Raw genomic sequence first — 26,329 nt, 5'->3', positions numbered from 1 at the left:
ACCTTCAGCGATACTTCGAGATGATGCCTCTTTACACACAATAAATGGTTCCAGAAACTGCTGGAATTACTTGTAAATCCGTCCGAATGACTAATTGGCCCAGTTTGTTGTTAACTAGGAACCTTTCTCCATGTTTCAGGTTCTCCATGAGGAAACAGTGCCTTCTTGTGTTTAAGAGCAATTTTTTTAAAAAACGTAAAGAATTAAAGCTTCAGGAGCAAACTGTTGGATCTTCACGTCAGGATCATGTTCAGGTTTCAACCAGCCTGGAGGTAAACGTGTCACTCGGCCTGTGTGTGAGGTGTTACGCCCCTCAGGCCTCCTGCTCCACCTCAGGCATGTGCTTCAGCTCCCCCCCGCCCCAACCCCTCCTCCATGCACCAAGTGGTCACCATCCCCCAAAAAAGACCACAGAGTGTTACGCAACAGCCGCCAGCTCGTGCTGAGGCTGCTGCCCTGCACAGCGAGCTGACTCCACAAACCCACAGCAGTAATAATCACAGTACAGTACGAGTAACCTGTGCAGTCAGAGTACAGCGTTGCAGTTCAAAGGTCACGTTTGAGCCCAGCACTGAAGAAGAAAACATCAAATCTGGAGCCTCGATTTGATGTTTTCTTGACTTCAAGTCCTTCTCTGTTTCACTGTGACGCTGTAGAACTGCTGAAGCAACATGATGAAGTTCGTCCAGTCGCAGCCACAGAAGGTGTAACTCCTTCTTGGTGTCTTGGTGGCTTCCCTCACTTGTCTACTTCATTCTGATTATTCATGGCATTGTTTTTGCTTTGATATTTTTTGTTTAAGTCATTTTGGAGATACTGGTTTTCACTGTGAGATTAAAATGCACAAATTTAAACATTTTCAGGAATTTCAATATGAAGAAACCTGAATCCTTTTTTGACATTTCTTGATAAAAATGAAAAAAGTGTACCTGCACGTACCCACAGAACAACATAAACGCACGTCTGCCTGTCAGCATGTTTCTGATGATGTGGGACTTCATTTTGAAGTCACTCACACCACTCAGTCAAATACTGTGCTGCAGATCATCCATCTGGGCTGACTGAGATTTCCTCCCCCAAAAAAGACGTGTTTTTGGACCATGTTTTCTTGACCTTTGACCTGTCACCAAACTACTCCACAATCTAATCACTTCTAGATGAATATTGAAAGTAAAATTCCCACACAGTTTGAAGGAAATCCATCCAGCGTCCCCCTCAGCACCGCTGGGCTTCCCTCGCTCTGCGCGGCCCAGATGGCACCGTGAAAATTTTTCTTTGATTAAAAATGGTCTCGTCATATGCCCGCTATAACGAGACAGTGCACTCTGTGTTTGTTTTGTTTTTTTTTGCCTTCCGACACAGTTCTAACCTGTCTTTGAGACAGACATGTCAGGGTCCCTCGTGGACATGTCAGGGTCAGCCTGATTAGAATCTGAAAAGGGAACATGTCCAAACCCTTCAGGTCTTTTAGGAGACGCTTGTCTTTGTATTTACCGACAGCAGCGTGACACATTGTGGGCGTGATAGATTTCATTATTAGTGGTGTTTCTATAGCAACAAGATGTGTTTTCTGAACAGGTCTGAGGGTTTAGATTCACACAAACCAGAAAAACTGTGGCTGTGACTGCAGTGTCTGAGGGCGTCCTGGTAATTCAGTCAGTAATAACACAGTACTCACAGCACAAGTACCCGGTTCTGTCCTGGCCAGTCACAGCACTGCAATGATTCCATGTTAAAATGAGTCGTATTGTGCAAAATATTTTTGGGGTTTTGTGTCAAACACCCACAAAGTCCCAGAGCTGTACCTGTGATGATCGTGTTTTGGACAACATGTCCAGTTCACAACCATCGTAGAGGATTGGATCATTAACTCACAAGTTTTTCCCTTTGGCTCAGAATTCTCTTCACTGCCAGAGATCAAAGAAACATCTACACTAGTGTCACTGTTGCCCCACCTACCTGTCAGTCACACTGCATCAAATCACGAGATACTTACACTCGACCAAGAGTCATCATCTTATTGTGGTGGATGTTTGTTTGATCCTCTGAGTCGTGTTGTCATGCCCATCAGATACTGGTGGGATGTCCAGATTAGGGCGCGACCAATGTATCAACCAATATGAGACTTTCATGAACATAACGGTATGTGCGTTATTCTTGTAGATATGAAAACCTTTATGTCACTAAATATATGATGCAGAAAAGCATTTTGCCTGTTGGAAATGTCATTATATAATGTGTCCAGCAGAGAGCACTCAGACAACATTGAATACAATGTTGTCAAGCATGGACCCCTTCACCCCTTGGCCACGTTAACTACAAGAGACTGAGGCAAAGCAACCAGCCGCTGTTCATTTTCAGTCAGAATGGACGTTTTACAGCAACAAGAGATGAGTGGTCACTGTCTCCAGCTAGGCGGGGCAAAAATGGAGGAGTAGTCTATTTTATGCAAATGGTGAATGATGCGACATGGCGACTGCCATTTTTTATGTTCATATTGGCAAATATATTGGTATCATGAATTTTTTTATTTCCTGATATCAATACCAGCCCCCCAAAAATACATATCGGTTGAGCTCTGGGACTTGAAAACCTCATGGATCATGAAAACATTTGCTTGACTGATTTGACAAGGGATGTGGAAAGCCGGGACCTGTTCTAGACCAAACCCTGAAAACGGTTTCACCAGTGAACACCTGGTGGCCATCGTGGAGCCAACACCCACCTGTGGGACATTCCAGGACCGAGTGTTTTAGTGTTCCGATGACTGCAGTGAAAATTGGCTCTGGGGACAATGAATGTATTTTAAAAATAATTATTCTGTCTGTTTTGTAGAAACCAGCGAACATCCTGGTGATGGGGGAGGGTCCAGAGCGAGGAAGAGTTAAAATAGGTAAGGTGTTAAATTAAGAATTAAATCTGCAAAAAAAATAAGTTTCATGGGGTTTTTCTACATTATCAGACAAACAGAACATCAGTTTTATATGTATCCAGATTCATGTTATGTAAAAGGTCAAATATGAGGTTTTTTGTGTAGTTTAGTAAAAAAAAAAGTTAAACCTGTTTAAATACAACCTGATTTTCTTACAAACTGTTGAACACCTGAAAGAAACAATTTGTTTTAAAGGTTAAAAGCGGTGACATTGTGCACGTATTTGTATTTATTCATAAATGTCTTATATTTTTAAAGGTTCTTTGTCTGTAACCTTTGCACAGTGCTGTGTGGATGAATATCTGGAAATTAAGTTTGTAAATGTACTCGTGAACTAAAGTGGACAGCACCATGTGGGTCAGTGGTTAGAAACCATCTGTTGGAGTGTGACGCCTCCATGCTGCAGTCTATTTTTAGTCCCAGTACACATAGTTTCAACAGCAGGTTATTGTGTCGTTGTAACTTTACCCTGCAGAACTGAAGCTGTGCAGGATTTCACTGAGTGACCCTGAACGCAGAAAACTGCTTCACCAAGCTGCTGCAGCTAAACCAAGTCACAATTCACAAGTCCCAAGTCCATATTTGTTTAACGCAGAAAAAAGCATGTGGTAGGTTCGATACCTGGTCCAAAAATACTCAGTGTTGCTGAACTTTAATGTTGCAGTGAGGAATTGTCTTCATGTCGTAGTGGATTGTGTTGTTTGGTTGTTTTTCTCGTACTGTTTAAAACAAGAGTATCCTCTGCACAAACCCACGGCGCCCTGGGAAAGGTTTGGAGCCAATCAGGAAAGATTTATACAAACTCTGCTCCTGTGACCTTTGCCTTTTGCTTGTTGACCCTAAATTCAATAGGCTTCTTGGGGTGAAGACAAATAACACAAAACAAAGTTTGGTGACAATCAGACAGTTAAAAAAGAAGTAATTGTGCTCACAAGACTTTTGCAAAATGTGTTTCAGTGCTTGAGGTCAATGTACCTAACACACGTACCACATCTGGTGAAAATCGGGTGAGAAGGGTCAACTGAACTTATTTCACCAACAAATGAAATGTAACATTGACTGACTGACTGACTGACTGACTGACTCCCTGCACAGTAAGGTTGAGTAAACTGGGTGCGGTGTGAAGAAAAGAACCAAAACCTGCACATTAGGTTCATGCTTTATCTCTGGACCAACACTGTGTGTGTGTGTGTGTGGGGGGGGGGGGACTGGAGCTGCATACTGCCCCTACTGGTGAGACTGTGCCAAATATGCTGAGTTTAATCCAGAGGAGCACAATATCTCCCGCTGGCAAAAGCTGCTTTGGTACATTCTGAAAACATTTCAAGGAATTGAACCAAGTTTCTCGAAATTCCTCCTACAAATGTGAGATGAGTGTTTTCCATAATGCAGACACCAACTCATGAAACTGGCAGTGTCTTTGTTTGTTAATCAAGGATCATAACTCTGCCAAAATGTGTCAATATAGTACAGTATTACAGTATGCCTATTACCAAATTATAACAATAACATGGACCATGTTATATGAAATTCCTCCTAAAAATGTGAGAGGAGTTGATTTCATAACACGTGTACACTTTTTTGGAGCGTCTGCGGTGCCGCCTGGTTTGCTTTCGGTCTCATTAGTTAAATGTGGGTGTGACCAGGAGAACGTTGTGAGTTGTTCTCTGTGAACGGGCGTCGCTGGAGTTAAACCTGCTGTGTTGGAAAGTTTGGCCTCCGTGCTCCCTCACATCACCTTGAAACCCAAACAAATACAGTCAGGTTTAAGATTCTGGGCCAGTGTTGTTCCTGAGACACCAGAACCGTCTCTGGTGGCCTTGGATCATTCTTTCACAGCTAACCACCTCTTCTTTTTTAAACCACCATTTTCAGCCGACATGGGCTTTGCCAGACTCTTCAACTCTCCCCTGAAGCCATTGGCAGACCTGGACCCTGTGGTAGTGACGTTCTGGTACCGGGCCCCTGAGCTGCTGCTGGGGGCTCGACACTACACCAAAGCTATTGGTAAGTCTGAGCAGAATTTCAATTTATTTCCAATTTCAATTTATTTTCATTTATATAGCGTCAAATCACAACAGAGTTGCCTCAAAGTGTTCCACACAGGTAAGGTCTAACCTTACCAACCCCCAGAGCAACAGTGGTAAGGAAAAACTCCCTCTGAGGAAGAAACCTCAAGCAGACCAGACTCAAAGGGGTGACCCTCTGCTTGGGCCATGCTGCAAAACATAAATTACAGAACAATTCACAAAAACACCTCAAAGGGGTGAGTCTGGTCTGAAACCAGACTCCAGAACCAGAAACCAGAACTCTCAGCACAAACTGCAGGACTTTGGTTGTTGACTCGTCCGGAGTGTCTTACAGTTCTGGGGTGCGATGTTCTGTTTTTTTTTTTTGTTTGTTTGTTTGTTTTTTTTTGGCGCACTTTGCCTCCCAGCACATACCAGCTCTCATCAGACTATATAAATGCAGTCCATTTACCATTTACCTCTGCACACACAAATTTAGGAAAAATCAATAAACAAATAAGTACCCTCAGTGTTGATATCTTTAAAATGTGGTAGTCCAGCATTAGAGAGACTCCCGAATCATAAAGAGTCAATGAACAATCTGCCTGAGAAACGAATCTGTTTCTGCTGTTGTTTTGTTTGTTGTTTGAATGAAGCTCTTCCTTCTATGAAATGTATAAAAATGGATTTGCTTACTAAAGTTTGTAAAGCTCATAAGCAGAGTGTGGTCACCGGGGCAGATTTTACCCCGTCATTTTCCTGAAACAGCTGAATGACTTTTTTTTTTCATGACCTCAAAAATCAGATGTTTGATTTCCAAAGATCAATGAATAAATTTATCATGATCTTGATCAGTAATCATCTGTGTTTGTAACATGCAAAAGGAGCAGAAAAATATTTTCTGTTGCAGTTCTGTTCAGTCACAGCTCGAAGTGGAAGAAGAAGAAATAAAGCCTCAGTCCCACCAAATAATAAGCCACGAATAATGAGCCACGCACCGGTGTGTCAGCGATTATTCGTAGAATGATCCGCGTTTTAAGCCGTCACATATCCACGAATGAGGCGACTCTCTGTACCTCACATGTGCCATGTATCAGCCTCTAGTGAGCCACCTGTCATTTGAGCCCCATCCAGCATCCATTCAAGATGTTGTCACGCTTTTTAAACGCAGTCCAAAAAACATGCTCCTGCACAGTCCTGCCGGTGTGCGCCAGGCTGCTGTTCACCTGTGTTCCAGAGTCATTAAATGCAGCAGTTCTGCGTGTTCATCCAGCTCTCTGTGACCAAAAAAAAGACACCACAATGAGGTGGCTGCTGTGCCCCCCCCCCCCCCCCCCCAAAAAAAAAACCACAACACAAAACACATTAATAGAGCAGTTAGAACCAAACCACGGGTTCCTGGACAGTGGCCTCTGCACTTCTTCTCGCTGGCTTTATTTCTTCAGCAGCTTACAGTCATTTTGACACCGTGATCCAACTTTTAACTTTGTGTTCATCTGTTATTTTCTGCAAAATCGCTCTTTTGCGAGCTCACGTTCTGTGTAAATGCTTGTCCTGATCCATTATAACAAGATGTTAAATCTATCATAAACATACTTTTACAGCTGCTTATAAAGAAGGAATGAACATGCAACTGTTTTACCAAGCTATTACAACATAAACATTACAAATAATTACCTGTTAGGCTGTTCCAAATACGTTCTCCACCCCAGTGCACGAGACAGAGGAGTAAAGCGCCAAATGAAACCGTCCTCTGGGATTCCAGAAGCAATTAGCGGTGTTTTCAACATCCAAACTGTGACAGAAAATGATTAATCTGCTACAAAATAATTATTTTAGATACAGCGTCTATCGCACAAAGCAGGTGGGATTATCGCAACGAAGTGTGCAAGAGGGCTGAGCCAGAATAGCCTGTCCTGTCCTTGTGGCCACCAGGTGCTTCAATAATGGGTTTTAACAGCCTCGTCCTCACTGCAAACATGCCTCTAAAATCCTCGTTTGTCCTCGTGGTACCTCGTACACAAACTGCGCCATGCTGTTGTTGCTGAATTTTGAACTTCTTGAAATTAGCACAACGCTCAGAGATGAGCCTCGTTAGCTGAATATTCTGCCTCTAAGAGCCACTATTCTCCAAAAATTGTTGAATACTGGAGTCATACAAAAAAAAAAACATGCTGCGTGGCTCATTATTCACAGGTCATTTTTCGGGCTTAAGATAGACCCCGATGCCCATCAGTCAATCTGTATTCCTGGACTCCAGAGTGTGACGTCGGTCACATTCTACGGCTCCCCCTGGAGGCGACAGTTTACGTCCCCAGCCGAGGCAGATACCCTGAAGTGTCTTGTCCAAGGACACAGTCAGGCAGCGTGATGCACATCTCTGGAAGTGGACCCTGGTCTGTATGTTGGTTGTTGAAGTCTTCTTCCACGGAGCTGCCTGCAGTTGGTCGTTGCTTTAGAAAATTTCCACGTTAGCGAGTTTGATTAGCGACTGCAGCAATAATGGCTGAAGTGAGCCTGATGGTATCGTGCAGCACATCAGGTTCAACCTGGGAGATGACGCCACTGACACCGTGTGATGTCACAGACGGGTCACAGACGGGTAGCTGAACTGCAAGTGACCAAAATGATTCTGTTAACTCCGGAAATGAATGTAAAAAAAAAAAAAATCTGCTCCCTGATGGCCGCTGTTGTCTTCTGTAGAAGAGAGAACTGAGCTTTGAAACTGGTTCTGTGTCCACACGCATCAGATATTTGGGCCATTGGCTGCATCTTCGCCGAGCTGCTAACATCGGAGCCGATCTTTCACTGTCGCCAGGAAGACATCAAGACCAGTAACCCGTTTCATCACGACCAGCTGGACCGGATATTCAGCGTCATGGGTTTCCCTGCAGGTCAGCACTTCTCTTCCTTTGTCCACTTAGTTTCATTTCAACTTTTTTGTCTTTTCATGTGTTCCAGTGTAGGCGGAACCTCTATTATTGTGGGCGTGGCTTGTGACCGTCAGTTTGTAAAGTACGCTGTTCAGTCGTGTTTAATCTACTTTCCTGTTTGCAGTGTTTTCTTTAGTTTGAGCAAACAGAGCTCTGCAAATAGACTCTGAGTGAAAAGAAGCGGAGTGTCACCGCTGAGCCACTCTTATGTAAAATAAAAATACTGCAGTACTTGTCTGAGGTACATACAGAACTCCCACAAAAACATTTAAAAATGTTCCAATCTTATTGAAAAGTATCGCGTAGGGTCTGTATGATCTTCAGTGTAGTTTGGACACTCTGTACGTGAGGGTTGTGGAGTTACTGGCTGAAAACAGAAAAAACGGCAACAAAGTTCAGTTTCAATCTGTACACGTGTCACAAATTAAATTTGCTCCAATTAAAAGTGATTTAAGTTATTGGTTGATCTAATTTGATTTGAGAAAGGAATAGTTTTCCCATCACATTACAGGGTGTTGATGTGTTCTAGCATCTGGTTGATGTTGACTTTGTTGGCTGTTATTTTGGAGACAGAGCATTTAAAACAGTCCAAACTGTTTTACATGTATGTCCCTGTCCAATCCTTCATTGACCCCTACCTGGTTATAATGGCCTCTGTAGGAAAGTTAGCAGACATTTCTGTGTAGGCCTAGAGATACTAGGTACAGGTGAGTCACCTAGGGGGCTGATGGACTCGGCATTTTTCTCCTGGTCCCTCCTCTGCACATGTCCAAACCATCTCAGTCATCGCTTTGCCTCCAAACTGTCTGATATGTTCAGTCATAATCCCATCCATATTGGTCACTCCCAGAGAAAGTCGCACCATCTTCAGCTCCGCCCCTAGCTGTAATCGTTCCGTTTCATGTCCTGTGATCACAGATCGGTCCTGCCCTTCTTCCTCTGCTCTCCGTTACTTTGAAGAGTTGGTCCCAAGTATTTAAACGCTCGTTACACCTGCAGCACTCTGTGGATGAACGCTTCCCTCAGAATGACTCCAACAGCGTCCACACCATGAACCGATTGGTTTATTTTGCATAATTCACATGTAAAAACAGCTGGTTGTTCGGTTTGAGAGTGAAACGATGAGTTTGCTGTGTGGTTTTGCAGATAAGGACTGGGAAGACATTAGGAAGATGCCGGAGTACCCAACACTGCAGAAAGACTTCAGGAGGACAACGTGCGTGAACCAGATACCATACACGGTTCATTTCTTCACGTGCTGTGACAACATTTTTATTTTTTTATTGTCTTCCAGGTATGCAAACAGCAGTTTAATCAAATACATGGAGAAGCACAAAGTGAAACCAGACAGTAAGGTTTTCCTGTTGGTACGTAAACTTATGTTCACTGACTTAAAGTCATCATATTTAATATTAATATTCACTGTGGACACCCAGACACTCGGCTCCTTTTACTTTAATCTGTATTTGTTGTAATGCATACATGTACAAACATCTTCTTGTCACACTTTTATTACTAGTAGTATCACTTTTAGTCATAAATTTTCAGTAGATGTGGGTTTAATTTTTTTCTTACAGCTTGATATATATATATATATATATATATATATATATATATATATATATATATATATATATATATATATATATACACTCAACAAAAATATAAATGCAACACTTTTAGTTTTGCTCCCATTTTCTATGAGATGAACTCAAAGATCTAAAACTTTTTTCACATACACATACACAATATCACCATTTCCCTCAAATATTGTTCACAAACCAGTCTAAATCTGTGATAGTGAGCACTTCTCCTTTGCTGAGATAATCCATCCCACCTCACAGGTGTGCCATATCAAGATGCTGATTAGACACCATGATTAGTGCACAGGTGTGCCTTAGACTGCCCACAATAAAAGGCCACTCTGAAAGGTGCAGTTTTATCACACAGCACAATGCCACAGATGTCGCAAGATTTGAGGGAGCGTGCAATTGGCATGCTGACAGCAGGAATGTCAACCAGAGCTGTTGCTCGTGTATTGAATGTTCATTTCTCTACCATAAGCCGTCTCCAAAGGTGTTTCAGAGAATTTGGCAGTACATCCAACCAGCCTCACAACCGCAGACCACGTGTAACCACACCAGCCCAGGACCTCCACATCCAGCATGTTCACCTCCAAGATCGTCTGAGACCAGCCACTCGGACAGCTGCTGAAACAATCGGTTTGCATAACCAAAGAATTTCTGCACAAACTGTCAGAAACCATCTCAGGGAAGCTCATCTGCATGCTCGTCGTCCTCATCGGGGTCTCGACCTGACTCCAGTTCGTCGTCGTAACCGACTTGAGTGGGCAAATGCTCACATTCGCTGGCGTTTGGCACGTTGGAGAGGTGTTCTCTTCACGGATGAATCCCGGTTCACACTGTTCAGGGCAGATGGCAGACAGCGTGTGTGGCGTCGTGTGGGTGAGCGGTTTTCTGATGTCAATGTTGTGGATCGAGTGGCCCATGGTGGCGGTGGGGTTATGGTATGGACAGGCGTCTGTTATGGACGAAGAACACAGGTGCATTTTATTGATGGCATTTGAATGCACAGAGATACCGTGACGAGATCCTGAGGCCCATTGTTGTGCCATACATCCAAGAACATCACCTCATGTTGCAGCAGGATAATGCACGGCCCCATGTTGCAAGGATCTGTACACAATTCTTGGAAGCTGAAAATGTCCCAGTTCTTGCATGGCCGGCATACTCACCGGACATGTCACCCATTGAGCATGTTTGGGATGCTCTGGACCGGCGTATACGACAGCGTGTACCAGTTCCTGCCAATATCCAGCAACTTCACACAGCCATTGAAGAGGAGTGGACCAACATTCCACAGGCCACAATTGACAACCTGATCAACTCTATGTGAAGGAGATGTGTTGCACTGCATGAGGCAAATGGTGGTCACACCAGATACTGACTGGTATCCCCCCCCCCAATAAAACAAAACTGCACCTTTCAGAGTGGCCTTTTATTGTGGGCAGTCTAAGGCACACCTGTGCACTAATCATGGTGTCTAATCAGCATCTTGATATGGCACACCTGTGAGGTGGGATGGATTATCTCAGCAAAGGAGAAGTGCTCACTATCACAGATTTAGACTGGTTTGTGAACAATATTTGAGGGAAATGGTGATATTGTGTATGTGGAAAAAGTTTTAGATCTTTGAGTTCATCTCATACAAAATGGGAGCAAAACCAAAAGTGTTGCGTTTATATTTTTGAGTGTATATATATATATATATATCTTAAACCTGAAACATTTCACTAATTCAGTCAAGCCTTGTGCAGTGCACACACAGACAGATTGAGTAAATAATACATCAGAAAAAAACTCATATTTGTTTAAATAATAGAGATTGTTTTCAGTCATTAATCAAGAATAAATTCCAAATGGTGTAAAACCTTAAACTACTTTTAAACTGTTTTACAGTGATGATACGCTAATTTAAAGGTCATCAGATAAACTGGTTTAAACTGTCTGAAAAATTATTTCACTAAATTTTTCTGCAATTTTGCATAAAGGTTCTTTGGGAGGCTGAAAAAAAATTAATTGTGCTTGACTTGTTGTGATGGCCTCCAAAATGGCAAAAATAACTAACTAAATAAATGAAGATAACAATACAGCTTTCATAGTTTGATTTATTGCAGAAAAATTGTTTCTAGAATTATTCTAGAATTTTGTACAAACAGTCCTTGGGTGAATGTCTGGTCATGGTAAGTTGGAGTTTTTTCCCCAGGGCCCCCACGAAGGGTAATCAATACATATATCAATACAAAAGGACTCTTTCTTTATTGACTATATTTTTAAGTAACTTGACAATTTCACACCAAACAAAGTTGTTTGGTTTGATTTATATCAATTTAAAGCTACATTCAGTCAGCTGTAAAACATCTGAATTATAGATCGAATGTTTTGATTAGCTGTCAATATCCAGTTTAATATGTACGTGTGTGTGTGTGTGTGTGTGTGTATGTATATTCAGTGAGGAAAATAAGTATTTGAACACCCTGCGGTTTTGCAAGTTCTCCCACTTAGAAATCATGGAGGGGTCTAAAATTTTTATCTTAGGTGCATGTCCACTGTGAGAGACATAATCTAAAAAATACAAAATCCGGAAATCACAATGTATAATTTTTTAAAAATAATTTATTTGTATGTTACTGCTGCAAATAAGTATTTGATCCCCTACCAACCAGCAAGAATTCTGTCTCTCACAGACCTGTTAATTTTTCTTTAAGAAGCCCTCTTAAACACTCTTTACCTGTATTAATTGCACCTGTTTGAACTTGTTACCTGTATAAAAGACACCTGTTCACTCAATCAATCACACTCCAACCTGTCCACCATAGCCAAGACCAAAGAGCTGTCTAAGGACACCAGGGACAAAACTGTAGACCTGCACAAGGCTGGGATGGACTACAGGACAACAGGCAAGCAGCTTGGTAGAAGACAACAACTGTTATGATTATTTATTAGAAAGTGGAAGAAACACAAGATGACTGTCAGTCTCCCTCGGTCTGGGATTCCATGCAAGATCTCACTTTGTGGGGTAAGGATGATTCTGAGAAAGCTCAGAACTACACAGGAGGACCTGGTCAATGACCTGAAGAGAGCTGGGACCACAGTCACAAAGATTACATTAGTAACACATGATGCTGTCATGGTTTAAAATCCTGCAGGGCAGCAAGTATTTGCCCTCTATGGACAGGTGTTGAAAATTAGCATATTTTGCTCTAACACTTAAAACATTGCATCTGGTTTGTCCAATGTGAATGTTATGTCCGTATTAAATAAATAAATAAAGGTCCTCCTGCTCAAGCCAGCACATGTCCAGGGCCGTCTGAAGTTCACCAGTGACCATCTGGATGATCCAGAGGAGGCATGGGAGAAGGTCATGTGGTCAGATGAGACCAGAATAGAGGTTTTTGGAATCAACTCCACTTACCATGTTTAGAGGATGAGAACAACCCCAAGAAAACCATCCCAACCGTGAAGCATGGGGGTGGAAACATCATACTCTGGGGATGCTCTTCTGCAAAGGGGACAGGACGACTGCACCGTATTGAAGGGAGGATGGATGGGGTCATGTATGGTGAGATTTTGGCAAACAACCTCCTTCCCTCAGTAAGAGCATTGAAGATGGGTCATGGCTGGGTCTTCCAGCATGACAATGACCCCAAACACACAGTCAGGACAACTAAGGAGGGGCTCCGTAAGAAGCATTTCAAGGTCCTGGAGTGGCCTGGCCAGTCTGAAGACCTGAACTCAATAGAAAATCTTTGGAGGGAGCTGAAACTCCAAACCTGAAAGATCTAGAGAAGATCTGTATGGAGGAGTGGACCAAAATCCCTGCTGCAGTGTGTGCAAACCTGGTGAAAAACTACAGGAAACGTTTGACCTCTGTAACTGCAAACAAAGGCTACTGTACCAAATATTAACACTGATTTTCACAGGTGATCAAATACTTATTTGCAGCAGTAAAATACAAATAAATTATTAAAAAATCATACATTGTGATTTCTGGATTTTTTTTTTTTTTTTTTTTTTAGATTATGTCTCTCACAGTGGACATGCACCTAAGATGAAAATTTCAGACCCCTCCATGATTTCTAAGTGGGAGAACCTGCAAAATCGCAGGGTGTTCAAATACTTATTTTCCTCACTATATGTGTGTGTGTGTGTGTGTGTATATATATATATACACACAGCATTCATCTATATCTATATTCATATTAGCATTTTACAGCCACTGATGTATTAAACACCACATGACAGGTTTGTGCCGTTTCAGCTCCAGAAGCTCCTGACTATGGATCCCACCAAGAGGATCACGTCGGAACAGGCGCTACAGGACCCGTATTTTCTGGAAGACCCATTACCGACCACTGAGTGAGACTCTGCCAACCTTTGCTTCCCTTGTCTTTGTTCAGAGGAAGAAAAACATGTCTGTAGTGACGTTGGTTTAATGATAGAGTCTTTAATGTGTTTGAAAAAAGGTCATGATTGTGTTCGGGTTTGATGCTGAATCACTTTATTGACTGATTGTGTCTGATTGCTTGTAGTGTGTTTGCTGGGTGTCAGATCCCGTACCCAAAACGCGAGTTTCTTAACGAAGATGAGCCTGAAGAAAAAACAGAAAAGGTAATTATTATCCTCCAGTTACACAAAGTCAAATGAAGTCCACTTAAATTCCTAATAAAGTCCAGGTAAATTCCAAATAAAGTCCACATAAATTCCAAATAAAGTCCACATAAATTCCAAATAAAGTCCACTTAAATTCCAAATAAAGTCCACTTAAATTCCAAATAAAGTCCACTTAAATTCCAAATAAAGTCCACATAAATTCCTAATAAAGTCCAGGTAAATTCCAATTAAGTCCTCTTAAATTCCAAATAAAGTCCACATAAATTCCAAGTAAAGTCCATGTGAATTCCAAATAAAGTGCCACATAAATTCCAAGTAAAGTCCACTTAAATTCCAAGTAAAGTCCACTTAAATTGGACTGAACACTGGAGCAGTCTAATTTAAGTGGATTCCAAATAAAGTTCACTTAAATTCCAAATAAAGTCCACTTAAATTCCAAATAAAGTCCACTTAAATTCCAAATAAAGTCCACATAAATTTATATAAAGTCCACATAAATTTAATATAAAGTTCACTTAAATTCCAAATAAAGTCCACATAAATTCCAAATAAAGTCCACATAAATTCCAATTAAAGTCCACTTAAATTGGACTGAACACTGGAGCAGTCCAATTTAAGTGGATTCCAAATAAAGTCCACTTAAATTCCAAATACAGTCCACTTAAATTCCAAATAAAGTCCACTTAAATTGGACTGAACACTGGAGCAGTCCAATTTAAGTGGATTCCAAATAAAGTCCACTTAAATTCCAAATACAGTCCACTTAAATTCCAAATAAAGTCCACTTAAATTGGACTGAACACTGGAGCAGTCCAATTTAAGTGGATTCCAAATAAAGTCCACTTCAATTCCAAATACAGTCCACTTAAATTCCAAATAAAGTCCACATAAATTCCAAATAAAGTCCACTTAAATTGGACTGAACACTGGAGCAGTCTAATTTAAGTGGATTCCAAATAAAGTTCACTTAAATTCCAAATAAAGTCCACTTAAATTGGACTGAACACTGGAGCAGTCCAATTTAAGTGGATTCCAAATAAAGTCCACTTAAATTCCAAATACAGTCCACTTAAATTCCAAATAAAGTCCACTTAAATTGGACTGAACACTGGAGCAGTCTAATTTAAGTGGATTCCAAATAAAGTCCACTTAAATTCCAAATAAAGTCCACTTAAATTCCTAATAAAGTCCAGGTAAATTCCAATAAAGTCCACTTAAATTGGACTGAACACTGGAGCAGTCTAATTTAAGTGGATTCCAAATAAAGTCCACTTAAATTCCAAATAAAGTCCACATAAATTCCTAATAAAGTCCAGGTAAATTCCAATTAAGTCCTCTTAAATTCCAAATAAAGTCCACATAAATTCCAAGTAAAGTCCATGTGAATTCCAAATAAAGTGCCACATAAATTCCAAGTAAAGTCCACTTAAATTCCAAATAAAGTCCACTTAAATTGGACTGAACACTGGAGCAGTCTAATTTAAGTGGATTCCAAATAAAGTTCACTTAAATTCCAAATAAAGTCCACTTAAATTCCAAATAAAGTCCACATAAATTTATATAAAGTCCACATAAATTTAATATAAAGTTCACTTAAATTCCAAATAAAGTCCACATAAATTCCAAATAAAGTCCACATAAATTCCAATTAAAGTCCACTTAAATTGGACTGAACACTGGAGCAGTCCAATTTAAGTGGATTCCAAATAAAGTCCACTTAAATTCCAAATACAGTCCACTTAAATTCCAAATAAAGTCCACTTAAATTGGACTGAACACTGGAGCAGTCCAATTTAAGTGGATTCCAAATAAAGTCCACTTAAATTCCAAATACAGTCCACTTAAATTCCAAATAAAGTCCACTTAAATTGGACTGAACACTGGAGCAGTCCAATTTAAGTGGATTCCAAATAAAGTCCACTTAAATTCCAAATAAAGTCCACATAAATTCCAAATAAAGTCCACTTAAATTGGACTGAACACTGGAGCAGTCTAATTTAAGTGGATTCCAAATAAAGTTCACTTAAATTCCAAATAAAGTCCACTTAAATTGGACTGAACACTGGAGCAGTCCAATTTAAGTGGATTCCAAATAAAGTCCACTTAAATTCCAAATACAGTCCACTTAAATTCCAAATAAAGTCCACTTAAATTGGACTGAACACTGGAGCAGTCTAATTTAAGTGGATTCCAAATAAAGTCCACTTAAATTCCAAATAAAGTCCACTTAAATTGGACTGAACACTGGAGCAGTCTAATTTAAGTGGATTCCAAATAAAGTTCACTTAAATTCCAAATAAAGTCCACTTAAATTCCAAATAAAGTCCACATAAATTCCAAATAAAGTCCACATAAATTTAATATAAAGTTCACTTAAATTCCAAATAATGTCCACTTAAATTCCAAATAAAGTCCACCTAAATTCCGTATAAAGTCCACTTAAATTCCATATAATATGTACTTAAATTCCAAATAAACTCCACATAAATTCCAAATTAAGTCCACATAAATTTAATATAAAGTTCACTTAAATTCCAAATAATGTCCACTTAAATTCCAAATAAAGTCCACCTAAATTCCGTATAAAGTCCACTTAAATTCCATATAATATGTACTTAAATTCCAAATAAACTCCACATAAATTCCAAATAAAGTCCACATAAATTCCAAATAAAGTCCACTTAAATTGGATTGAACACTGGAGCAGTCCAATTTAAGTGGATTCCAAATAAAGTTCACTTAAATTCCAAATAAAGTCCACTTAAATTGGACTGAACACTGGAGCAGTCCAATTTAAGTGGATTCCAAATAAAGTCCACTTAAATTCCAAATACAGTCCACTTAAATTCCAAATAAAGTCCACTTAAATTGGACTGAACACTGGAGCAGTCTAATTTAAGTGGATTCCAAATAAAGTCCACTTAAATTCCAAATAAAGTCCACTTAAATTCCAAATAAAGTCCACATAAATTCCAAATAAAGTCCACTTAAATTGGACTGAACACTGGAGCAGTCTAATTTAAGTGGATTCCAAATAAAGTTCACTTAAATTCCAAATAAAGTCCACTTAAATTCCAAATAAAGTCCACATAAATTCCAAAAAAAGTCCACATAAATTTAATATAAAGTTCACTTAAATTCCAAATAATGTCCACTTAAATTCCAAATAAAGTCCACCTAAATTCCGTATAAAGTCCACTTAAATTCCATATAATATGTACTTAAATTCCAAATAAAGTCCACATAAATTCCAAAAAAAGTCCACATAAATTTAATATAAAGTTCACTTAAATTCCAAATAATGTCCACTTAAATTCCAAATAAAGTCCACCTAAATTCCGTATAAAGTCCACTTAAATTCCATATAATATGTACTTAAATTCCAAATAAACTCCACATAAATTCCAAATAAAGTCCACATAAATTCCAAATAAAGTCCACTTAAATTGGACTGAACACTGGAGCAGTCCAATTTAAGTGGATTCCAAATAAAGTCCACTTAAATTCCAAATAAAGTCCACTTAAATTGGACTGAACACTGGAGCAGTCTAATTTAAGTGGATTCCAAATAAAGTCCACTTAAATTCCAAATAAAGTCCACTTAAATTCCAAATAAAGTCCACATAAATTCCAAATAAAGTCCACATAAATTCCAAATAAAGTCCACATAAATTTAATATAAAGTTCACTTAAATTCCAAATAAAGTCCACTTAAATTCCAAATAAAGTCCACATAAATTCCAATTAAAGTCCACTTAAATTCCATATAAAATGTACTTAAATTCCAAATAAAGTCCACTTAAATTCCAAGTAAACTCCACATAAATTCCAAATAAAGTCCACTTAAATTGGACTGAACACTGGAGCAGTCCAATTTAAGTGGATTCCAAATAAAGTCCACTTAAATTCCGAATACAGTCCACTTAAATTCCAAATAAAGTCCACTTAAATTCCAAATAAAGTCCACCTAAATTGGACTGAACACTGGAGCAGTCCAATTTAAGTGGATTCCAAATAAAGTCCACTTAAATTGGACTGAACACTGGAGCAGTCCAATTTAAGTGGTTTCCAAATAAAGTCCACTTAAATTCCAAATACAGTCCACTTAAATTCCAAATAAAGTCCACTTAAATTCCAAATAAAGTCCACTTAAATTGGACTGAACACTGGAGCAGTCCAATTTAAGTGGATTCCAAATAAAGTCCACTTAAATTCCAAATACAGTCCACTTAAATTCCAAATAAAGTCCACCTAAATTCAATATAAAGTCCACTTAAATTCCAAATAAGGTCCACATAAATTCCAAATAAAGTCCACTTAAATTCCAAATAAGGTCCACATAAATTCCAAATAAAGTCCACTTAAATTCCAAATAATGTCCACTTAAATTCCAAACAAAGTCCACTTAAATTCCAAATAAAGGCCACCTAAATTCCAAATAAAGTCCACCTAAATTCAATATAAAGTCCACTTAAATTCCAAATAAAGTCCACCTAAATTCAATATAAAGTCCACCTAAATTCCAAATAAGGTCCACATAAATTCCAAATAAAGTCCACATAAATTCCAAATAAAGTCCACTTAAATTCCAAATAAAGTCCACTTAAATTCCAAACAAAGTCCACTTAAATTCCAAATAAAGGCCACCTAAATTCCAAATAAAGTCCACCTAAATTCAATATAAAGTCCACTTAAATTCCAAATAAAGTCCACCTAAATTCAATATAAAGTCCACCTAAATTCAATATAAAGTCCACATAAATTCCAAATAAAGTCCACATAAATTCCAAATATACTCCAGAGGCCTCATGTACAAAGCGTGAGTACGCACAAAAACCTGGTGTACGTCCGTCTCCACGCCAACGTTCAGATGCATCAAAAGTGAAATGACTGTGGAAATGTGCGGTGTGTCACGCCAAGTATTGGCTGCCGTATGCACATTTCTACAGTTATTGTTCCTCTGGCGACACGTAGAGGTGATGCTGGGAACCATTAATAGTGTGAAAATAAGAAGTCACCAGAGTGGTGAGCACATCAGAGACACGTGTTTGCAGTTATATGGGTGGATATATGCGCACATTGATGCATAAAATGACATTTATGTGTCACCCCGCATTTCGTGCCCCCGTCTGGCACGTGTGCATTGAGTAAGTGGTTGATTTGTGTAATTGTTCCAAATGAAACCAGCGTGGGCACATTTGGCCGTGTGCACATTCAAATATGTGTTTTGTTATTATTATTCTTTTTCTTTTTTGTTTGTTTGTTGATGGTGAAACTAGAGCTTGTTAACAAGCCCCCTATTGTCTCCCTGTGTTCAGTATTTGTCATTAAACGTGTGCGTATAGTTGTGATTTCCTCAGCCGCATCTCATTCTCTTTAAACTTCAGTGTGTGCGCGCTGCTTCTGCTCCATGTTTTTTCCGGTTGACAGGGTACCAAATAAAATATCCCGCGTATCTTCACTACAGTAAACTAACATTTTTCACTTGGTCTGCTAAGTTAGTTATTTACAAGTCATAGGTGATGGCTCCTTTTTATCTTTTCTTATTCTCAGACTCAGTTGTGGAGTGGCACCCCTAATCTTGTTATGTGTACAATGTCAAATAAAGCTTCTATTCTATTCTATCTTATTCTATTCTGTTCTATTCTATTCCACTTCATTTACTTCAGTTACTCCACTTTATCTGCAGCTCACACTCAGTTAAATTTCTTTGTCTTACTGTGATCATTCCGGACAGGGATGGGAATCTCCAGGTCTCAGGGCCTATTTAAAACATTTGCATATTTAAATAGGGGTGTGGACAGGGATGAGTTTGGTACTTCTGCATGTGCGCTCAATTCCATGTTCAGTGGGATGTACAAAAGGAACGTGCTTGGATCCCTGTGTATGCACACTTTGATAGATCTGAATTTTTTTGTGCTTATGCCAGTTTCTGGGTTTTGGTGTACGCCATGTTTCAGGAGGAAATCCACGTAAGTCTTTGTATATGAGGCCCCTGATAAATTCCAAATAAAGTCCACTTAAATTCCAAATAAAGTCCACCTAAATTCCAAATAAAGTCCACATAAATTCCAAATAAAGCCCACGTAAATTCCTAAAGTACTTAAATTCCAAATAAAGTCCACTTAAATTCCAAATAAAGTCCACGTAAATTCCAAATGTAAATTCCAGAGGACGTCTTGTGGGACACTGACCTCTGTGCCGTGCTGAATTCTGGACCTGTGTTGGCTCGTGACTGGAAAGAGACAGTTTCTGCGAAAGTCCAGATCCTGCCTGACTGACTGTGGACCCAGGTTTTCGGCCGTGCCGATCTCCTGGTGTTCAGTAACACTCTGTAATCTTCATGGATTGATCTTAAAGTACAAATTCCTGAGAGAACAACTCGGAACCTGCTAACTGCAGCAATGGCTGAATTCTCTCCTAATGTCCTTTTACAAACTGTTGTTGTCCCAAACTGAGCCGCAGCTTCGTATCAGGCCCATCTGTCTGTGGGACCTCGACCTTTCAGATCCAGAGAGGTCTGGAAAGATCTTATGGAGTCCTGAGGTTAAAGGCCACAGGTGTTTGGTGATGCTGATGTCTTTAATGAAGGTCCAAGACTTCAGGGTCCTGGTGCTTCCTGTCTTACTGTCTGGTTGTCAGACTTAACCAGGACTCTAACCAATGACCTAAGGTGAGGACTGGTACCAGGTCTCTGTGGAGGATCCTTGGGTCCTGCTGGAATGACTTTACAGTGAACGGTTACTTAGTGAGACTCAGATGAGGATGATCACTGACACTGTGAGGGAACATCAGACACCACATTTAGTCCATGGGGGAGTTTCTCTGAACATGATCCAGGGCACAGGTGTCTCCACCGGCTGGAGAAGGTGAGGGACATGCCCACATGCCATCTGGCTGCAGCAGATAGATACTTACTTTTGAGGGGTGGGGATGCACCAGTTGTCTGCTTGGTGGTTGCCATCCAGGACCCAAGAGGGTTCCTTGGTGTGGTGGAACCTGGACAGGCTCCCAGAGCTGAGACAGTCGGTCTCTGGACCTGTGTACTGTAGGTTATTCCAGTGAGTGAGCTAAACCTCACTCATGATAAGAAGACAGAAGAGAACAGTTTCAAACAGATTTTGACTTCATGTTTTTATGTGATTGATAAAAGAAAATTCAAATCACTTTTTGCACATTCCGTTGATGTCTGTCATGTTTTTGCTTGTTTATTGTACCTGTTGTTGGAAAAGTGAAGAAAATATCTCATCATTCTTCTTGAAGCTTGAGCGAACTGTAGAAAACACAACCTCAGATTTTAAAGTTAAAAATTGTGCAGCGTGTTTGAGAAAACGCGTTTCTTCGTAATGAATGCACGGCACAAAATCAGAAGACTTCACTGCTCTTCGCGTCTTTCCAAAGAACACCAGGGAGCAGGAATCCCTGTTGCCAAAGAAGTGAAAATGTAAAAGAAACAAAATTGTGCAATCTGCAGCTTCACCACTAGATGTCACTAAATCCTACACACTGTAGCTTTAATTGTTTCCTCTATAAATATTAGTTGAATCCACATTCAGTTGTTATGAAAAACGTTTCCTGTGTAGTTGTGTTTCCCGTCTACTGAGTTCTGTTATTTGTTGTGCAGAACCAGACCCAGCAGCACCAGCAGACGACGGGCCAGACTCAGGCCCAGAACCAGCAGCAGACAGCGGCCCAGCAGGCGGCGTCCCAGCAAAGCTCAGCACAGACCAACGGCACCACCGGAGCCACGGGAACTGCCACCGGAGTGGGTTTACAACACGGCCAGGACCAGGGCCCACCCAACAAGAAACCTCGCATTGGACCGTCTGGAACCTCCTCAGGCACCGGGGTGCTTCAGTCCGAGTATCAGGTCAGTCGGACGTGGGGGGGTCGGGAAGATTCTGGACACCTTCAGTGCTGCTCGGTGTGGATTCTGCACGAGGCCTGATGATGACCTGCACTCAGTGTTCAGTTTACACAAGTCTGTGGGCGGAGCCAATATTATGCAGCTGTGGGGACCCGCCCATGAATATTAATGTGATTGATTACATCACAAAGGTGATCAGTGTTTGTCAGAAACAAATCACAGTAAAGGTGCCTTGACACTTGAACAGATTTCATCTGCTCACTGGTACGCAGTCTGCCGTGCAGGAGAGTGAACTCCTTTAACTGTGCGCAGCTTCTTTCACGTGTGCAAAGAAAATTTTGAAATGTTCAAAATCTCTGTCATGCATTAATTATGTGACCTTCACATGAACATTACACCAACAATTCAAAAACACTGCGTGTGAGTGCGAGTGTGTCAGTGCAGCGCATCACAGCGCAGCTCGTCTGATCGATTATAACGAGATGTTAAATCTGTCATAAACATATTTTTACAGCTGCTCATAAGAACGAATGAACATGCAACTGTTTTACTAAGTTACTACAATATAAACATGAGAAATAATTATGTTTTAGACTGTTCCAAATGTTGTCTCCACCTCATGAAGCGCACAAGAGAGAGATTTAAAAAAAGCTGCAGCTGGAACAGAGGGCTGTTCCAGCGGCAGCTTTTTTTTTATCTCTCTCTCTCTCTCAACGCACATAAATGACTTTGGTGCACATCAATGACCATGCCACGTCGCTGCGACGCAGATTTGCAGCGCATGTTTTGATATCTTCATGCACCTCTGCACCATGAACCTTCTCAACAGGTCTGACAGATAATTTCCAGGATTCTGCAGCAGAGAAAGTTCTCTGCTTCCATGTCCAGGAAGTATGTGACGATGATGTGCATAAAGGGGCGGAACACTTTGGTTAAAACATCATATGCAAATCTGTGACATCATTTCAGGACCAAACAGTCAGTGAGAACACGTGAAGGGTGAGGGTTAGCGTGTTTGTTTTTTCAGATGGGGAGTCGGAGGCATTCATTGGACATCGTTTTCTGCTGTGTTGTATTTTGACGTTTTGAAAACATTTGTATCTCTTTATGGCTGCGGCGTCGCTGAGGTTTTCGTGCAGTAGCGCTCGCTTCCATCACCACGGGTGGTTTATGTATGGAAGTGTCCATGTTCTGTGTGAGAGATGGTTAACAGAGTAAGACACTCAGGGTGAGGCGGCGTGCACCCACACGCTGTTTGGAACTGGAGGCGGAGTTTGCTCTGATGTTGACAGAAGTGATGTCTTTGTGACCTCATAGAGTCAAACACACTGGCCAATAAGAGACTGTTGCCTGAGCGCTCCGCCTCAACCTGCTGACAGACGGGAAATTATCGCCGTCACTGCTCCACTCTGTTTATCGCCGTCACTGCTCCACTCTGTTTCCTTTCCTGGCGTCTGCTCGCTTATCACTGAGCCAGAGAGCGAGCGTGAGCACGAGTGTGAGTGTGTGTGAGCGCCAGCAAACACAGTGTAGTAAAGGTCACCGAGGTCACCCCCACCCTGCTCTTTATCCTCAGCGTGCGTGTGTGTCTGTGTGTACGTGTGTGTGTGTGTCTGTGTCTGTCGTGAACAGCTGCTCGCTGTCGTACCTCAGCTAATTTATAAATAAACTGTGGCACTCATCGTGGCCGCTGCTGCAGCCTCAGAACAAATCCTTGACCGCAATCACCTTGCCTCCATGTTTAAAGCTGTACGAGCCTCTTGATTTGACAGAGATGATGACATCAGCATGATATCAGCGGGACTGAACCCATGACCCCCGCGGCCACTCCCCTTAACCGCTGACGGGTTCTTCTTCGTCCTCTGATCATTAGTTTGTCTTCAGTTTGAGGATTTGATTGAAAACATTTTGATAATAATCTCTTCATCAGAGGTAGCGTCACTTTACGCGTCCCTTTGATTCAGTCACTTTTAAACTTTTTTTTTGTCTCTTTCAGCACTCCAGCTCCCGCCTTGGTTACCAAAGCAACGTCCAAGGCTCCACCCAGCCCCAGAGCACCATGGGATACTCGTCATCCTCCCAGCAGAGCTCCCAGTACCAGCACCAGACCCACCGGTACTGAGGCCCCCGATGGCTCCGCACCTCCTGCTTCTCCCCTGAGCTGAGGAGCCACTCCCACTTCACAGTCGGCCATCATTCCAGCTCAGCCAGCCACCTCCTGTGACCTTTGACCTTGTCCGTGAAGGAAAACACAGGAACCAAATAATGACAAGAAATCACGTTTAGGTTAAAAGGTCGAATCGTCACGCCTGAAAACTGCACTTATAAAAATACCAGAAGAAGAACCGCAGCTGCGTTTGTAGATGTACATTATGGATAAATCGCCTTTTCTATCTGATTGTTTTCTCGTTGATGTCATTGTAAATAATGTTACATAAGGAGGTGAGAGAAGCCCTTTACTCCAGACGCCCAGAACGCGTTTCTGCTCCCGGATTCATGTCACTCCTCCAGCTGAAGCGTTTGCAGGGAAATATTCGCCGTGCAGCGAACCTCATCACCACCTTCCTCCTCTCACAACTCTCAGCGCAGACTTGGATGTGCGGACAAAGTCTTTTACGGTCAAACTCCCATCTGTCAGCAGTTCCTCCATCACGGAAAGGAGACGTTTGGCAGCAGAACTTCGTCTGGCGCCACCTTCTGGGAGCTTTGGTTCGAGACCCATCATCTTCTGGATCATCAAGACTTTCAAGGTTACTGAACACAGTTGTATAGAGCAGCTAGCGGGGCAGCAGCTAGCGGGGCAGCAGCTAGCCGGGGCAGCAGCTAGCCGGGGCAGCAGCTAGCCGGGGCAGCAGCTAGCGGGGCAGCAGCTAGCGGGGCAGCAGCTAGCGGGGCAGCAGCTAGCGCGTGTCTCCGGACTGTTTGTACCTGATGTCAGGTTTTTTTAAAAGTGTTTTTTCTTTTGTCGCTGCCTTGTGTGTGTACAGAATTATTTTTAAAGCATGTTTGTCCTTTTGGACCTGCACTGACCGCCGAACTGACCTGCAAGGCACCAGATCCAACACAAGGTGCGTTTTTTGGCCCGGCACGCGTCCCGCCCCGCCCCATCTCGCCCTTCCGGCCACATGCACTGAGTGGAAACGCAGACACAAATCACTTTAAGTGAAACTGGTTCTTAGTCTTAAACTGTCGTAACGGCGTACAGATGGGGCGGTGGGCGTGGCTTTCCCTCAGTATTACTCCCACAGAACAAGTTTGTCTTCTTTTTTTTTAAATAGTTTTCACATGTTAGCGTTTTCTGTGTTTGGTTTCTTTATGAATGAGTGAGTGATGATGCTTAAAGCTGACAGACGACCCTCCTCTTGGAGGAAATCTTCAGACAAACCTTGTACCTCCCTCCATTCCACGCAGCAGCAGGCTCCGTCCACGCTGGGCCTGCTCAGTCACGTGACAGGATACATTGCAGAACATGTCCAACGTCTTCAGGAAGACAAAAACTAAAACCAAAGGTTCATGCTGTGCTGCAGCCTGTAGTGATGTTGGGAAACACTGACATCTAGTGGCTGCAAAGAGAACTGAACCTTCTGTTACTGCAGCATTTCAAACTATTTTCACTAAAACATGGAAAATAAGAGTCGGTCCATTTTACATGAGCTGACCGTTTGCAGCCAGTGTGACGCTTCGGGTCAAATCTACAGGAATTCTGACGTTTAAACGTCTTTGAAAGCAAAAATCTTTGTGCATTTGATGTTTGATGAACTTTGCAGAATCCTGAATTCAAAAACATTTGAACAAATTTGCAGCTTCTTTGTAAAAGAACATTGTTTATAAGCTCTTGTATATTTGACACCACTTAACGTATGGTTGTTTGAAATTTTTATTTGGTTCTTCTGGGCCCAGGTTCCAGGGGAAACCAGCCTGATCCCAACAGTCCGACAGGGATCAGAACCAGCAGCTTTTCTGAACTTTTTCTCCTCCTTCAGTGCGTTTCAGGTCAGACTGAGTAGCATCGAAGACACTTTGGTGTAAATTTCTCTCCACACAAGAAGCGAGGTTTCAAAGTATTATTCAGCACCGGATTCTGGACGAGCCGAGCAGAATTCCTGTCAAAACGAGTCCTATGCAAAAGTCCCAGACTAAGGTTTTGTGGTTCAGTGTGTCAACTTTCTTTGACGTGTCTTCATTCCTTATGGAAGCTTCAGTACAGTCGTCCTTTTTCCTGCTGCTTTCTAATAATCTGTAAATAAATTATTGTAAAGAAATGCTTCTATATGATAGTAAACAATCATATTTATTGTTTCCATCTGTAACGAACAGTCATTTTTTAAACTTTCCTCTGCCTTAAATGTCGTAGCCGTAGAAACGGACCTCTGTCACACATCATCTTTGATCAT

At 41.2% G+C, this 26,329-nt stretch overlaps 1 protein-coding gene across 1 annotated transcript in view; it reads left to right on the top strand.

Moving 5' to 3' along the window:
* The window catches only part of cdk19 (cyclin-dependent kinase 19), a 106,355-nt gene extending 80,070 nt beyond the window's left edge, over positions 1–26,285 (top strand). The window contains exons 8-13 of the mRNA XM_034161712.1: positions 9,021–9,090; positions 9,169–9,241; positions 13,716–13,813; positions 13,987–14,065; positions 21,693–21,938; positions 23,932–26,285. Of these exons, the coding sequence (XP_034017603.1) occupies positions 9,021–9,090; positions 9,169–9,241; positions 13,716–13,813; positions 13,987–14,065; positions 21,693–21,938; positions 23,932–24,057 (692 nt within the window). The 3' untranslated portion in view covers positions 24,058–26,285. The remainder of the gene's footprint in view (positions 1–9,020; positions 9,091–9,168; positions 9,242–13,715; positions 13,814–13,986; positions 14,066–21,692; positions 21,939–23,931) is intronic.
* The last annotated feature ends 44 nt before the right edge of the window (positions 26,286–26,329 follow it).

The sequence above is a fragment of the Thalassophryne amazonica genome, chromosome 21 (assembly GCF_902500255.1).
Source record: "Thalassophryne amazonica chromosome 21, fThaAma1.1, whole genome shotgun sequence".
Lineage (NCBI taxonomy): Eukaryota > Metazoa > Chordata > Actinopteri > Batrachoidiformes > Batrachoididae > Thalassophryne > Thalassophryne amazonica.
The sequence above is the reverse complement of the archived record's forward strand: the minus strand, read 5'-3'. Positions and strand labels throughout refer to the sequence as shown.